The sequence below is a fragment of the Macrobrachium nipponense genome, chromosome 40 (genome assembly GCF_015104395.2).
Source record: "Macrobrachium nipponense isolate FS-2020 chromosome 40, ASM1510439v2, whole genome shotgun sequence".
Lineage (NCBI taxonomy): Eukaryota > Metazoa > Arthropoda > Malacostraca > Decapoda > Palaemonidae > Macrobrachium > Macrobrachium nipponense.
The window spans coordinates 55,865,074-55,881,990 of record NC_061101.1 but is presented as its reverse complement, the minus strand read 5'-3'; the positions used below and the strand labels follow the sequence as shown (position 1 = coordinate 55,881,990).

Genomic DNA, 16,917 nt, shown 5'->3' with positions numbered 1-16,917 from the left:
CGAAGGTAACAACGCCTATGCTTGAAATAAAATTGAAATACTATTAAAGCATTTCCAGTCTTACTTCACATTGGCTTATAGCTAGCATCAAAACAAAATGAAGTGTAAATAATGAACTACCAATCCATCAACAAAGACACCAACCATTTTATGTTGGTCTACTGCACACAGATAAACCTCCTCCATATAATACCTTAATTTACTAATACTTGAATAGTGTACTCTACTTTTTTATCCAGTGCATTCAACTACTATTACAGAACTGGTTAACCTAAAGCCCAAAGTTGTAACCATTAACAGACAGTATTCTAAAATTTGTGCCACCAAAGAGAATTTTCCTTCACTATCACAAGAACACTTCATCTTTTGAGGAATTCTAGTATCCAATGCCAACTCAGGAAGAAGAAAAATTACAAAGGATTAAATTGAGTAGTAAAGAAAAAATACCAGACCCTTTCTATATTCTTTTACATAATCATTAAATAAATAAAAATTCTGTAGGCTTCAATACATAAAAACATTACATTGACAATTCAAATGTAACTTCAGGAACTAAATTCAACCCTATGCTTAAAAGAAAATATTCACTTTGTATCACATGCTTAGGAAAATACTCAGTGACTTGAAATTTCAAAGTACATATAGCACTTTGCTGCATGTAATGATTAACTATGTACCTTTCAAAATCAAATTAAATATACTCTTCCTGCCAAATAATTGCACTAGTGCAAAGACCTAAGAATATCCAGTCAGGCCATATCCCTAATTATTTCTTAAAATCCAATACCATTCTCCCAATAATTAACAAATACATATTAATTTTGATTACGAGAACCTAGCTATAATGTATAAGTGACGGAAGAGGGAACCATGTTCTAAGGAACAAATAAAATTAAGAATACTCAGAGGATATGGTTACCGTTCAATGTTAAAAAGACCCATCAGAAGCAAAGTCCTCACACTCATAAACAAGACAGCAACTTCAAGGGCTCCACCTGTAGGGTATTGTGCCCAGCCTTGCAGGAACTTCACTGAGTAAAATTACTGTAATAAATTTCCTAGGCATACATTCTTTCCCAAATTCAAATAAAAATTATCTAAATTAAATCAACCCTCTTAAATTTCACTGTAAAACATCCAAAATAAAACAAAGAGCACTAAGAAATATAATGCATAAACTTTCCATCGTGAACTGACCTAGTAAACCATTATTTCATAAACATCTTTCCACAACCTCAGTAAGTCATCCAAGTCCAAATTCCAAATTGCTGTATATTAGTGGTGCTTAACTGGCATGTGGGAACTAGTGATAAGAGGAGTTGTTACTCCATTTACATTAGCAGTCAATCAGTAGCGTGATGAGAAATTAATTGTGTGTACAAAAATGATGTAAACAATTGTGAATTAGGAATACTTCAGCACCTATGTGTTAGAAAAAAAATGCCAAACCATTACCAAATACTATACTAAAAAGCTACTCATGTGAACTGACCTTTGATGCTACAATCCAGTTTCTTTGTTGTCATTAAAGCTATAAAAAATGTTTAAAAATTGAGGAGTCATGTAGATTTACAAGCACACTTATGTCCTCAAGTAATTCAAATAAGACATTAAAATATCACAAGTATTACATGGCAATTAGTGTATTTCCTAGCATCATAACACAAACTTTTCTTAAAATAAATTTGGAAATTTCCTGTGTATCCTACAGGCTGAAGGCTATGCTTTCATATGTTTATTATTACAATAATAATGACAACTGCCACACAAATCTACAGCAACTAAAATCAAAATATATATTGTACCAGCTGAAGCCCTAACCATTTGCAGTGAAAGTGACAGCTGGCCTAGAAAATGTTCTGACCAAATAAAACTGGGCAGTTAATACTGTATGCATTACTCGGAAATGTTGAAGTTTTTCATTTTACTGGTATGTCAACTTCAGAAAAGCTTACAATTTAAAAATAAATGAACTACAACTATAATACCGTGCTCTACTCTACCAGCTGACGCAATACTATTTCAATGCACTGCAGCAGTCAAATGTTCGTAGGTAGTTACAGTTAGTCAACAGGTTGGTTCGTTTACAGTGAAGTTCTGTAGAACCATTACTAAGCTTTTGAAGCATGATTCAATTAATTTGAATCGCACAAGACGTTTTCTTGGTGCGAGTGGAATGATTTTATAACTCCTCAGATCTATGGATCAGACCTACTCAAGTGGTTAGGTTCTTGAGTCTAGACCAAGACTTCAAGAACACCCCTGAATTTCCTCTGCTAAGGATGAGAAACTACATATCTCCTGTTTTTCATGAACTAAGTGGGTTTAGGTTTGGCGACTTACTTAGCCAAGCCTACCTGGTTTGAACCTACCTTTACCAACTTGGCCTAACGTAAGTGGTCGAGTTCTTAGCCTAGACTACCTAGTTCCAACCTCTCTTTACCAACTTAGACTAGCCTAAGTAGTTGCTGGCAAAGATAAAAAATGTTATAATGTTTTAGGTTTCCATTGGTGAACTCAAAAAAACATTTTACTGGAATTCTAGTTTTCTTTAAATATAACATGTAACACCAAAGAGAGTTTGCTGGAGTAATCAACCAGATCTATATGTTTCAGTAGTTTCAAAAACACAAAGTTGAATATTTTCACTTTGACGATAATCAAAATTTATAGAAACGAACTCAGAGGTCTGGAAAAACTAACACCTATTAATAATAATAATATAGAAACGAAACAAGGTTGCCAAAGTTTCATTCTAATGTTAATCAATGACTGAAAAGGTATGCCAGTGGGAAATATATAGTATATATAAAAATGCTTTGATGAATTCATGGTAGCATATTTTAGTAAGCAAAGTACCAGGATGTACTTTAAATACACAGCCATATGATACCGTTACGAAATATGGATGCTATGCAGAGATGATGGATCAATAAAAATTCTACTTGACAATCTGAGGAACCTTCAGGGCAGTGTGTTGTCATGGATTTGTTGGGTGTAGTAATGAAGATATCAATACCTAAGTATCATTTGAAATATTCTCATTGCTTCACAAAAGCAAGATTGTTAGAATTACTTTGACTTATTGAAATTGGTACCGTTTGAAAAGAATTAATGTGGCTTCTAAATCAATTTCATATAAATAAAGAAAGGATATAGAAGCAGTTACAATTATCCTAGAAATGGTACAAGTGCATGATAATAGAGTAGTATCATGAACACAGTAGGTAACTATTTTCCACATGAACCAATCTGTGAAGTGATGCGATGTGTTAACAAGGGTAAAACTGAGGAAATGCAGCACAATACAATTGCATACAATTGCTTTGTGTAAGGAATGGGAGCCAATGATTTGATAGGCTTCCAGGATCTCACAGATCAATGACCCGAGGAAAAACATTTCCAGCTTGGAAATCTTATTCTGCCTAAAAAACAAAATACATTTGTTTTGGCAAGATCTTCTAGAAGTAGATTACAATCAACAGGAAGAAACCATGCAGATTTGCTTACTGATGTGTATGATGATCAAAATCATAACCCAACTACTTGCAGATAAGTTTACCAAAAGAAAGACCACCATCAGCTCTTCTCATTCATTTCCAGCATTAACAACAAATTGCTCCATTCTACAGCCCATGCATCTTCCACGGCACCATTACAATCAATACATAGACCAGCATTTGCCTCTCAACCTCCCTTGTACCATTGCATTGTCACTTAACAAATGGCTTTTTCCATGCTTGATTTCCAATCAGAATCATTTTAGTTCTCTTTACATTTTGCTCTCAGTCTTCTCTTACAAACTCCACTCTTATCTTTTCAACATTTCTAAAACCAATTCACCAATAATATTGTAAACATCAAGTCATTCCATACAGCAACTCCTAGAAGTCACCTGCTCTGCAAACTTTGGCAGCTTTTTAAAAATTGAATATCAACAGAGCTTAGTGCTTACTTTTGATGTTCATTATCATAATTATCACTGGCACTGACATCAGGATTTCCCTTTATGGGGTTGTACAAAAGTTCTCTCAACTGCCTTAATTCTTGTGCACTTTCTGACTGAATTCCAATCTGGTTCAGGTCTTATGGCAAGTCTTTACTCAGCAATTTTGGGACTTCTCTGTCATGCTTAGTTCCACATTACCTGTGGCATTATACATGCAGCTCACTTCTTGTTTCTATTTACTTAGGGGATATTTGTATATAAGCACTCCAACTGTAATTCCACTTCCTTCAGAGAGCTTTATGTAATTTGTATTGTTTGTTAATATGGTGTTTTTACGTTGCATGGAACCAGTGGTTATTCAGCAACGGGACCAACGGCTTTACGTGACTTCTGAACCACGTCGAGAGTGAACTTCTATCACCAGAAATACACATCTCTCACTCCTCAATGGAATGGCCAGGAATCGAACCTGCAACCACCGAGGTGAGAAGCAAACACCAAACCAACCACGCCACTGAGGCGCTCTTTTATTGTCCTCTCGATACCATTTACACAATCCAGGAAGCTACCGAGATCTCTGAAATTTTTAGCTCCAAAAGGTCTGCTTTTCCAACTCTCAGGTCATCTCCATTTCAACACTGTTAGCTTTTGTTGTAAATAGGCAACACTTTAAAATCCAATGCATATTGCAATTACATTTTGTAACCATGAAAAGTTTTCCTATGTTACAATTGATAACCCTATAGTACCTCTCTTAGGATAACTGTATACTACAGTTAACATTCCCTTATTCGCAGACTTGCACATTCGTGGATTTTTCACTGAGAAATATTCAGAATTTACTGTATTTTCATATTTTTGTGACTAAATGTACTTTTGGTGATAAAAGCTATTAAAACACTCAGGTAAAGCATTTTTTTTTTTTTTAAACTATCAAAATAGGTAGTTCTCATCCCAGCAATTTTAGTGGGATTTTACATATTCACAACTTTCAGCTCATCGCAGGGTGGTGGTTGTTGTTGTTGATGTTTTCCAATGTAGTCAGATCTCCAACTGTTTCAAATTTTTCACTGTCACTGTAGGCTTGGTTGGGTTTTAATGCTTTTCAATCAAATTTTCTATTCCACTTTTATAGTGTACTCTCGACATTATAAAAAATACTTCTTAGATACTCACTCCCCAGTGAGACAATGCTACTTTGTTACATTACAGTAACATCATTCACAAAATACATCTTTCTGATCCCCTTTACCTTTTCTTAGCCAACATACAATAATTTCTTGCCTTGGCAGTTTATGAAATGCCTTCTATGGATGTACAAATGTGTGACATAACATCTTGAAAAAGAAAAGACCATGTATATATACAGTGCACTAGGAGACATCATGATGTATGCACTTAAAAATACCTCTGATATCTGTGCAAATGCTAACAAATCCTTTGAGAAGCTGTACAGGCTTTACAATCAACCAATCTACTGTATGCTCTACAATTAGATACTAGTAAATGGGAAATGACTGATTAAACAGAAATTGATAAGATTCTGCCAGGGCATTCTGTGAGAATGCAAGTGGAGATTTAAAATTGAAACCTTTGCTTGTCTGTCTAATCAAGAGATCCCAAGGGTTCTTGAGAAAAAAATAATGTAATGAAAAATAAACTAAAAATAAGGTGGGAGGCCACCAACAAGGCTTGGGTAATCAGGCAATTTTTATTATAGAGTGGGTGGATGAAGTGGTTGGCCCTACCACCAAGAAATACTGAAGTTCTTGCCCTTTAACAAGTCACCTCTCATCTAACCTATGGGCCAGCAAATAATTTCAAACTTTAAGCAACTCTACAGCAAAGCCTGATTTGAAGTCACCTCTGACAGAAAATTAACCTTCATAGAGTCCTGAAAGAACAACTTTCAACATCCTCTACTGCACAAGCCTTACAGACAAAACATGGGAAGGGGGGGAGGTCTATTACAGGACCATGAACTCTACTTGAACCTCAAAGGCTTTGAGGCTGAGCTTGTTATATGGAGGATATTGCCTCTGAGCAAGACCATGGCCTTGAAGGTCAGTGATGTTGATGTGGAAGTGGTAGAGGAGGAGCACAAAGGGGAGCTCACCACAGAAGACCTGCAGAGCCTTCAGAGGGCTCAATGGCAGACAACAGCTGGTGAATTGTCTTTAAAGGAGGGAAGGATGACACCAGTACAGTATTTCATTAATGAAAAGAAATGCTTGCAAATTGGAGGAAAGGGCATCGTTTTCTAGAAAAACATCCCAAAAAATTGCTGTAGTATACCATACCTTCCAATTTAGGACTTCAAAATGCATGGAAAAGCAAACCTCTATTGATAAGTTTTTAGTGAGAAACATTGAATTTCAAGTGGTGGTACAAACAGAATAAAGAAACAACCTCTTAGGAACAGTTCTATACCTTTTTGATAAACTGGGACTGTCCTCCCAAACAATCTATTTCCTCATCTTTATTCCTCACCACTACCATACATGCCATTAACTGGACCAATTACTGGTTAAGTGAGAGCAAAAGTTGGTTTATATAAGCTAATTACATTTTTTGTATGTAATTTCTGCAGTTAGGATTCTTAAATTCTAGTTTGCTGTATCTTTGGAGGTCTGGAATGGATTAGGTAATAAAATTCCCAGCTTTCCTTGTGGAAAAAATTTTCTTGCTTTAAAAACAAGAGAGAGAGAGAGAGAGAGAGAGAGAGAGAGAGAGAGAGAGAGAGAGAGAGAGAGAGAGTGTGTGTGTGTGTGTGTGTGTCACACCTTATATTTCCGTATATAAGACGACCTTTGAATCCTAAAATTCATCCCTAAAAATTGGGGATTGTCTTATACTACAATTCTAAAAATCAAACCTTGAATTCTAAGATGTGTGTCGGTAGGCTAGCTTCAGCCTCAGTGCTATAGCCTAACTACCAACATGCATGAAGACTCACTTTATGAAATAAAATGGTAATAAAGGTAATAAAACAATTTAAACCTTATATATATTATTGGCATATCTTCTCAACAAATAGCCTATTTTAAGAATAATTCTAAATCAGTTAAACAAACTTTAATCTTTGCGATCCCAGCAGAGAAAAATGTAAACATCGAATTATGGTTGCGCCGATGCGCTCACAGCAACCTTTATCTTTCAGTAATCTTTCAAAAAATTCAATTTTGGTGTAATTACAGTAGAAATAACTTTTAGGATAGCATAATATTCAGTTTTCATTAAAAGTTTTTAATACATATCACAAGATTGGTCACATATGCCATCGTAATTCTAGTCTGGCTTCCTCGGCTAGTCGGCTTTGTCGTCAATATCATACAAATCATCTTCAGTATCATCCATGGCAGCACTAAATGCTGTTGTAACTGTTTAGAACAATTCAGTCATATGAACAATAATTGTATAAGATAATTATCGCTCATTATTGTATTGTTATTAGTGGTTGTTTGAGAATGGCGATGAAACTTGAACAAAACAATGGTTTCCCTTTTAGGCAATGTATGTATGAAAAATATGATATAGAATCAGTATTATTAATCTAGCTTTGATCATTTACAAAAGGAATGTATTTTTGAATTAAGTTCCATTCGGCAACTAAAGGCTGTGATGATATCAACGAAACATGATCAGCTGAATATTTTTCGATGTAAACAAAACCAGAATGCCCAGGCTGAATATAAAACTAATAACTGCCAGGCAGAAGTGATGTTCAGAACTGGAGAAATCACACCTAATGCTCATACAATGAAGTAATATGTGCACGTTTTCAACCAAACTTCACTAATTTTCGATAAAAGATATCTCTGAATTATATCTCTTCTAACAAATTATGGTAATGAAGATATCAATAATACTCAAATCAGCCAAGACTTTCAGTGTAAACAATATCAAACGCAAATGATATACATGACGATGTTTATATTCTGTAATACTGTAATAATGATAATTAGTAATACTGTAATTTGGATACAACAAGCAAACAACCTTTCTTTTAGGTCATCATTATTATAAATATAGTTGCACGGTTTAATTTTTGCAAATAATCACTTTTATCCAAAAAAAATTCGGTTTTGTAATTGAGAAGTCATCCTATACTACAGATATGATATAAATTCATGAAAATTTGCCATGATTTTTTTACCTCGTCTTATACATAGAAATATATGGTGTATATATATATATATATTTTTCTCATTAAAAGCAATTGCTCTAGTGGTATCAATAAGTTTCTTACAGGTATCTTTATACCTATGAAGTTTTTTCCAATTCTTGTTTGACAATTTCTGGTGAAAAATAAGCAATTTCCTTCTTCCATTTATTGATATATATACAGGCAGTCCCCTATTTACGACGGGGTTCTGTTTTTGAGATGCGTAGTATGCTGAAAATCGGCGTGAGCCAAAAATTTGTCAAAAATCATCAAAAATCCTAAGAAAACCTTACTGTGAATGCTTTGGGTGTGTATTAAAAAACTATGTTAACTGCATTTTTATTGTGCTTTTCATCAAAAAAAACTTAAAATATTGTTTAATGTATATACTCTTGTAAGGTTTGATATTTAAAGGCCAATTCTATTGCCTAAAATTTTGGGACTGAACTTTACATGTGGTATAGGCTAATTTTAGAAATGCGCAAGAGTTTGGCACTAGGCTAAGCCTAAGCTTTGGATTTCCCGACAACCGACAATAAATACAAATGTTGTTTTACTTATTTGGGAAACTTTTATTATTGTTATGTTGTTTCTATATTGAAAAAGTGCAAACTTTAGGGACTAGGCTAAGCCTACCACATTCTTTGGATTTCATGACAACTAAGTCAACAAAGCAGCATTTGTTTCCACAGAAGTCGACAAACTTCTGTTTTTGTATGATAACCACGACAATAAATATATATGTAGTTTTACTTATCTGAGAATCTATTATTATTATTTTGTAGTTTTTAATTTATGGGTGTTCTAGGCTATAATATGCGCAGCAGCTGATAACTTCTTCATTCATGATTCACAAAGATTCGTATTTTTTATTCTACTGGTAAAAGGATGCTGTAAATTGAAAAACTTAGTCATGCAATACATTTAATTAAAAAAAAATTAGTGAATAAATTATCATCCAAAGCATTCAAAATATAAAATTAATCAAAGACTGCTATAATCGAAGCCTGCAAATATTTTCTAGAATTCTTCTTCTGTTATAATGTCATTATATGTTTCATTATAGCTGTTGGTAACTCTGTATCTCCATTAGGTAAAGATAGAATAAATAATAGAAATGAGTGGTTATACTGTTTGGTAGTTTCAATAGTTGAAGAGAGATAATGAACATTTATGATTACTATACTGTATGCTAGGTAAAAGTGGTTGCTTGGCGATCGTTCGCTACTCATAGTGTTGAACGTAAACAAAAGGTTGGAAACTTTTTTTTTTTTTTTTTGTTTATTTGTTTATTATAGTTAATGGTTAATTAATAATTATTTGAAATGAGTACATACTGATTACTTATACATTTTATTGTCATATTCTAAGCTTTTAGCTTCTTAGGTTTAGACGTCAGAATCACAGACTAGGCTACAGTAGCAATTGCTAACATAGGCTAGGATTGCTAGAATCAAAACGCAACATTATAAGAGACATATGCTTAAGTCCTAATATATGCAGTAAAAATTGGGTTGAGCATTACATGCAGTTGAATATTACTCAAGTATGTACAGTATTTTGCCTTTTTGGAGTCATATTTCCTTCATTGGATTGACGTCGTAACCCTAGAACATGAGTTGTAAGCCTGGAAACAATTTCTGATGAATATAATTGAAAGGCGTCGCAAACTCGGAACATCGTAAGCCGCGGACTGCCTGTGTATATATACTATATATACACCCCAAACACCAAGATAGTAATGACAGTATGATGCCTACAGGGATTACCTATGGAGGTTCCTGGATGAAATGTTTAAAAATGAAGAAGAAAATAACCTGAGTATAATATGAAAATGGGGAGCAAAACTTGAAAAATCCTTCAACAAGGATGCAGCATGGAAATATATCACTATCATTACTCTGGATAGTTTTAACATTGCATAAGGTACCAGACCTTCAGCACATCCAAAAAGGTCAGATCCTTATACTAATGGCAGTTGAGTATAATAGCCTGATGAAGATGTTGTGACCATGACGACCATACTATATCCAATGAGAAGAGTGCTGCCACTGAAGTTGCTACAGATGATCCTTTGCACAAAAAACAAGTCTGAATAATATGGGAGTATGAACACAAAGACTACTGAGAAGACCCAAAAAACCATAGATGTAGACCCAAACTGGATACAAATTCATGCAGAAAGTGCAGAAGAAATATTATGTACTAATTGTTAATGGAGATGAATACGTACTAATTACTGTAAAACACTGAACATATTAAATAAAACATTTAATATGGGTAACAACTTCTGAAAAATAATTCAATGAAATAGAAATAAATCTTATGAGCATTTAAAAACCTAAACATTTACTCAAGTGGTGAGTAAGAATAATTTTGAAAGCAATTTAATAAGAGAAAAGCAGCTCACTACTAGTCTCATTAGTTAAACACCACCAATGTAGAGGATTCTGGACTTGTTCTGACCAATGAAAGTGATGAAAAGGCATTTGTATATCAATGATTTGTAATTTGTATCAACAATCAGTATACTACATGAAACATACCTATAAACTACATTAATCTCTCCTTCACATTTCGAGTCACTATCATAATAAACATTGATTTATTCTAACCACCATTCCATAACAGAACAGAAGGTCAAAGAGGGTTACTGCCCAAAAGGTAAGTTCAACAATTACATGACTTTCATAGCAGAACTAAGATTCATCCAACCATCCGTACTATTAACTTCAATTTCACTTTACCTTTGCCCATGACCGTTTATTTCTTCAGAAAGCTGATGTGACTGCGACATCTTTTCATGTGGCCTGTTGTAAGGAGTTTCATATTTTCAGTTATTTCAAGGAGTCCTCAGGTGTCAAAACTGTACATACAGTATATAAGCAATGTTATGCAAGCAAAATTTGTAGTTACTTTTCCAACTAGTTACTTTACAAAATTTCTAGGAAAATGAGATAATCAAGATCATGTTTAAACCATCTAGTATAATTTCATTTCAGCTTATCAATTTTTCTATGAAGAATAATAGGCTTTAAATAAGTTTTTCTGATATGAGGAAAGTATTTGTACACAAATTTTACCATAAGAGTATAAAAAAGAAATCCTGAAGAGGCACTGACTGCCTCTTTAGCAATAAAACTTTTCTAATATCTAAAATGCCCAACAAATTACCCTTACAATCACAGTACAATATAATCCCATACATGAAACTCACAGTACATAATTTCCAAATTGATTGCATCATACAGCTCAACTTATCAATAAAGACATTTTCTTTGGAACATGAAAAAATAAAACTAGCAGATTATTATGTACTACTCTATAGAAATTTTTTAATGAAACAAATAAAACTTAAATCAAAATAACCTTAACCATTAAACTTAATATTTATAACTTTCTGGTAATAATAGGCTTGTTTTGACCACTGGGATTAAGAGTAAAACCAAGATTAATATTAAAACAAAATGCTACAAACCATTAAAAATATTCTAGATATATTACTGACAACTATGCCAATCCATGCTTCTTTAAATTGGGTATAAATATGCCACTACAAACCATTACAAATACAAATATTCTAGGATAATTAGGTGGCTAATCCATGCTAGTTCAAATTGGGGATTTATATATATAATGAATTTTTATCACATCACCGTGATTCATATACACACATTAACTTAGCTACAAATGTCCTTTAACATGCAATTCGTTTTACCTCGAAATTATATTTTCATATATGTTAACTGAAGGGGAATTTTTTAGTTGATAATAATTTCGTCCTCCCATGGATTCAAACCAGAGCACAGAGGAGAAATCAGGACTTCAGTGACATCGGCCGAGTTGGTAAGAAGACGTCACTGAAGTCCCGACTTCTCCTCTGTGCGGTGGTTCGAATCCACGTGAGGGCAAAACCATCATCAACTAAAAATTCACCTTTGGTTAACATTATAAGAAAATATATTAATTCTGGGGTAGAGCAAATTAGATATTAAAGGACATTTATGCATACTACATATGAATAACTTGATCACAAAATAATAAAATGTGATGCTATGTATAAATAAAGGTAATGCCACGAAGGGAAAGGAAAAAACGAGACCTGCCGAGATCTTTCAGTCTTAACGATCCTTTACTAGAGGCAAGACTTACCTATAATAAAGGGTCATTAAGACTGAAAGGTCTCGGCCGGTCTCATTTTTCATTTTCCTCTGTGGCATCACTTTTATTGATATATATGTATATATACAGTTTCACCTTATCTGCAACTAAATATCATCAAGAGGTGTCCTAAGATAATGGCGCCATAAACCGCCAATTTTTGTTTAATGGCGGTTTTCACTTATCGTCACCCCCTCAGAAATAGAAGCCCCACCAATAACCATGGACTGCCTGTATATGCAATTTCTTATAAATTAAAAAAACTGCACGGAGATGGTTGGCAATGCTATGCAAGTGGAAAGAAGCATTGGTAACACACTTACAGTTTTAAGCAGGATGAAAGGGGATTATTATGGGGGCGGTATGCCAGGATTTTCATGGGGGGGGGGGGGGGGGGGGGGGGGGGGGTTGCTAAGTAACAAAGTTTGAGGTGGGTTAGGTGGGCATTTGACTTCTTGAGAGTTTTAGCTACTATTTTTGGCTTCAAAGTACTCTGCCACTGGAATTGTCATCACACCATTGTATTTTATCACTCTTAATTGGCTGAGACAGATACATGTCATTAGTACAATTCCCATAAAGTGCATGGGTGGATGAGAAATCTTGTTTTTTCTAGCTATTAGAGAGAGAGAGAGAGAGAGAGAGAGAGAGAGAGAGAGAGAGAGAGGAGAGAGGAGAGAGAGAGAGAGAGCATATGTGAAATACCTACTATACATTTTTTTTCTTACATAACCACAAAGGAAATGTACAGTATATCCAGTACACAAATTGTTATATTGTGTAAGGGAAATAAGGGAGTTCTTTTGATTTAATATAAAGTTTTCAATTTAAAAAGTTTAGGTGGCTGTTTATAAACATATTAGTGTACATATGCGGTAATGTGGTACTGACAAGGTAATGGGGCTAAGGGTAAGAAGTTGCCTTTTTATACCCAGAATATTTTTTCACTATGTACTGCACCTGGAAATTTCCATTGTACAATTGTTCCCCTTGGAAAATTACAGTAAATCCTGACTAGTTTCTGCTTTATTACTATGCAATTTTTTAAAGGTTTGAGACTTTTTAGTCTTGATAGGCAACTGTTCTTAGAGATGGTTACTATCAATACAAACCTTGTTCTCCACCCTTGGACTCTGCCATAGCCATCGTACTGTGACCCTCCATGGTCTCGGGTTTAAGTTCTTGTGTCAGATGGTAAAATCTGGCATTTATCCTCTTTTGATCAATTTCCTGTTTTTCAGAAGTGTGTGGATTATCAGGAAAGTGCTTTCATCTTTAACTAATCTTTCCCTTCGGAGTGTTTTATTTCTAAATTCATCCACTGTCCTTCCCAGTTGTTTGGCAAACCTAGCAGATTTCATTTGCCTTATAAGGTGTGATGGCCCCACCTTGTCAACCAGTTCCTCTACATTCTTTTCAATTATGTACGGTGACGTTCATTTATACCCTCAACAGATAAAAAATAAAATAATAAATGAGAAATGATAAAGGAGAAATGGAATGTAGGTGTGTCTACTGTTAGTGTATTTGTGTTATAGGCTGTAAGTATGAAGGAGTATGCTTAGCACGGTATCAATTGTTCTCTTTTTTTTTCTTTCTCACTTTGCATTGTGCTTAACTACTTCATTACAAGTTATAGTACAAAAATGTAATATCCTTTAACATAAATATGGAAAATGCATAAAAGTAAAAATCATGAATACAAAAACGCTCTCATTAAGTCAATGCTTTCCCACCTCTTCCCAGCTGACGAAACTACTTCTCCAACCACCCATCCTCCCAAACATCCCCCTTTCCTCTGGTGATTCTTCCAGTAACAGCCTTCACTGTCTTCCTACTCTCTCAATCCAGCCCAGCATTCTGACCTAGGCAACCCCCATCACCTAGGAAACTTTCCCTGGCCTCCCAATCCACCCCTCCAATCCTCCCTCAAGTCTGCTTATGAATGCAAGCAATGTTCCTGACATTTCCTTTGACATGGACCGTGTTGCCAACCATCGGAGAGAGATTTTTCAACTATATGCACATATATATATATATATATGCTTAAAAAATCACAGTAAATGCACGTAACTTTAGTAAGTAAGCAAATACCACAGGAAAATGATAGGGAGAAATCCACAGTTAAAAGAAATATTGAACCTTGTTTCATCAAGTCAAATAATGGAAGTGTTCTAAATTTAAGCCTTGGTTTATCTAAACTTGATGGCTTCATAAATAAAAAAGTTGTAGATAAATATAAGCAACAAAATTTAATATATTCAGTTTTTACATGTTTTGGACTTTATATGGATACATTGTAGTTTCTGTTAGGGTTAAATGTATATTCAAATTTGTGACCATTTGATATCCGGTATTCCTGGATTATCTCTTTGATTTGTACCCTTTTGAGAATTAACCATTCTTTTGTTTCCCTGATAACTTCCTTTCCAACTGTATTTCATTAATTCCTTGACAATGTCTTAGTAAAGACGAAAGTGCTTGGATTTCTGCCTATCATTTTCCAGTGGTATTTGCTTATACATATATATATATTAAAAAATTACCGTAGTTATGCTACAAATGACGTTAAGGAGAATAGGACTGATATCTTCTTACATTACTACATCCTTACTCGCTATGGAGAAAAGATCGGCAAGGGGCATATACGCTAAATTTAACCTTTAGTTTTTAACTGAATCTGAGGAAAGAATGCTGACTACTAACTGACTATTATCGTGCACGTACCCCCGGTAACGTGGATGAAGCTACCCTTGGACTCGGTGCTATAGCCTAACCACCAACATATAGAAAGATGCACTTTATGAAATAAAATTATAATAAAAGTAATAAAACCATCTTACCATATATATTATGTATTGGCATATCTTCATAAAGTTTATTTGAGGAATAATTTGAAATCAATGAAAGAAACTTTTATCTATGCGATCCCCGCTGCAAAAATGTAAACATCGAGTTGCAGTTGCGCTGACTACAACGCTTATCTTTCGGAAACTTTTAAGAAATTTCAATGGTGGTGTAATTACTAGTAATAACATTCATGATAACATAGTATTAATTTTTCATTAAAGGTGTCGCATACATATCACTAGATTGATCACATGTTACCACCACCTTAGGGATTCTGGTCGATTTCAGCTTTGTCGCCAATAAAAATCTTCGGTACCGTTCATGGTATTTTAAAAATTATTTTATGACACTATATTTTCACGTTCTCCCACGCTTTTATGATGAACGCAGCAAACATCAAGTGGGGCCGCACACAAAGCTGTTTGTAATTTAAAATTATAACTGTTTCAAACAATTCAGGCATATGAACGATGATTGTGTACAATAATTATTGTTTATTATTCTAGTATTATTGGTGGTTGTTTGAGAATGGCGACGAAACATAAACAAAACAACGGTTTCCCTTTACTGCGACCTTTCTGTATGAAAAACACATAGACCCAGCTTTGTTAAACCCAACTTTGATCATTTACGAAAGGAATTGTATGTATCTCGAATTAAGTTCCATTCAACAACTAAAGACACTGATGATATCGGTAAAACACAATCAGCTGAGACTGTAAACAAACCTAGAATGCAAATGGCTTGTTCAGAGTATAGGAGCTGCATGATCAAGAGTCAGACTTCTGGGCCTTTTCGAAATGAGTGAGGAATCGTAACTTATTCAAAAAGCTGTGAAGAATATTTAGAGTCGGAAGCATTAATGCAAAGTTCTGGGAAGGGTTTGCATTCTTGGCAGTCTCCTTCCTTCCCTTGCTAGAGGAAGGATCAGGATTGCTTCTATGATTCCGATAAGAAACATAAAAAGGCTGCTCTATGTGTAAGCTTACTGCATCAATCGCCCGGCAGTCAGTGTAAGTTCGATTCCTATCCTCAACCTGAAGGAAGAGGAGTGGAAGGACGAGGGGGTGGGGGGGGGAGAGGCCAGTCACTCTCACATTCTTCTTACCTCTAGAACTGCATACCATAGGCGAGATGCAACTTGTTCTCTTGAAGGAGCCGGGTAAGCAAACAAAACCTGCAAGCATCCACCACAGGTCCAAAGAAATGAGGTTCCAAGGACCTGTGGGTAGGCCCAAAGGGAAAGATAAATATGGTCGCAATGAGACCTTATTTATCTTCCTGTCTGACATATTTTTCGGAGTGATAAGTACCCATCCACTGGGCTATCCAACTGCAGAGAAGTCTCTCACGGTCTCGTAATATTTGGAGAAAGACATGTCATCGGACACTTCTGTAATAGCAGTCCGCAGCGGATAAAGACACCGACACTCCATGGGGGGTGTCGATCCTTATGGGTACAGCAACATGTCAATAGGACAAAGTAATGACTGATCTGGATCAACCAATACAAAGTCCACAGCTTAGCTCATGACGATCTCAGACTCTTCGACAGCTGCCGACTGACTGCGTGCAGTGTGAGCTGTAATGCATCCGAGACGTAGTCACATGACAATTGCCTTTTGAAGGGTTATGCCAAGAACAACCATGCAAATCGTCGTTCGTCACCGATGTTGGGAGACAAGATGATGATTCTCTCAAGGCATGCACCCATCAGACGATAGTCAATTGCCTTCTAGAGACCGAGATCCCTGATGGCAAGACAGAAGTTCTCATAGTAGTTGAATCTCCA

General features: G+C 35.0%; 1 protein-coding gene across 5 annotated transcripts in view; it reads right to left on the bottom strand.

Moving 5' to 3' along the window:
* The window catches only part of LOC135212168 (RNA-binding protein Rsf1-like), a 90,421-nt gene that overhangs the window by 22,141 nt on the left and 51,363 nt on the right, over positions 1-16,917 (bottom strand). For 4 of the 5 annotated variants that reach the window (XM_064245596.1, XM_064245595.1, XM_064245599.1 and 1 more), the window contains exon 2: positions 10,862-10,924. The exons of the other annotated variant lie outside the window; for it this stretch is intronic. In XM_064245596.1, the coding sequence (XP_064101666.1) occupies positions 10,862-10,924 (63 nt within the window). The remainder of the gene's footprint in view (positions 1-10,861; positions 10,925-16,917) is intronic. 5 annotated transcript variants of the gene reach the window in all.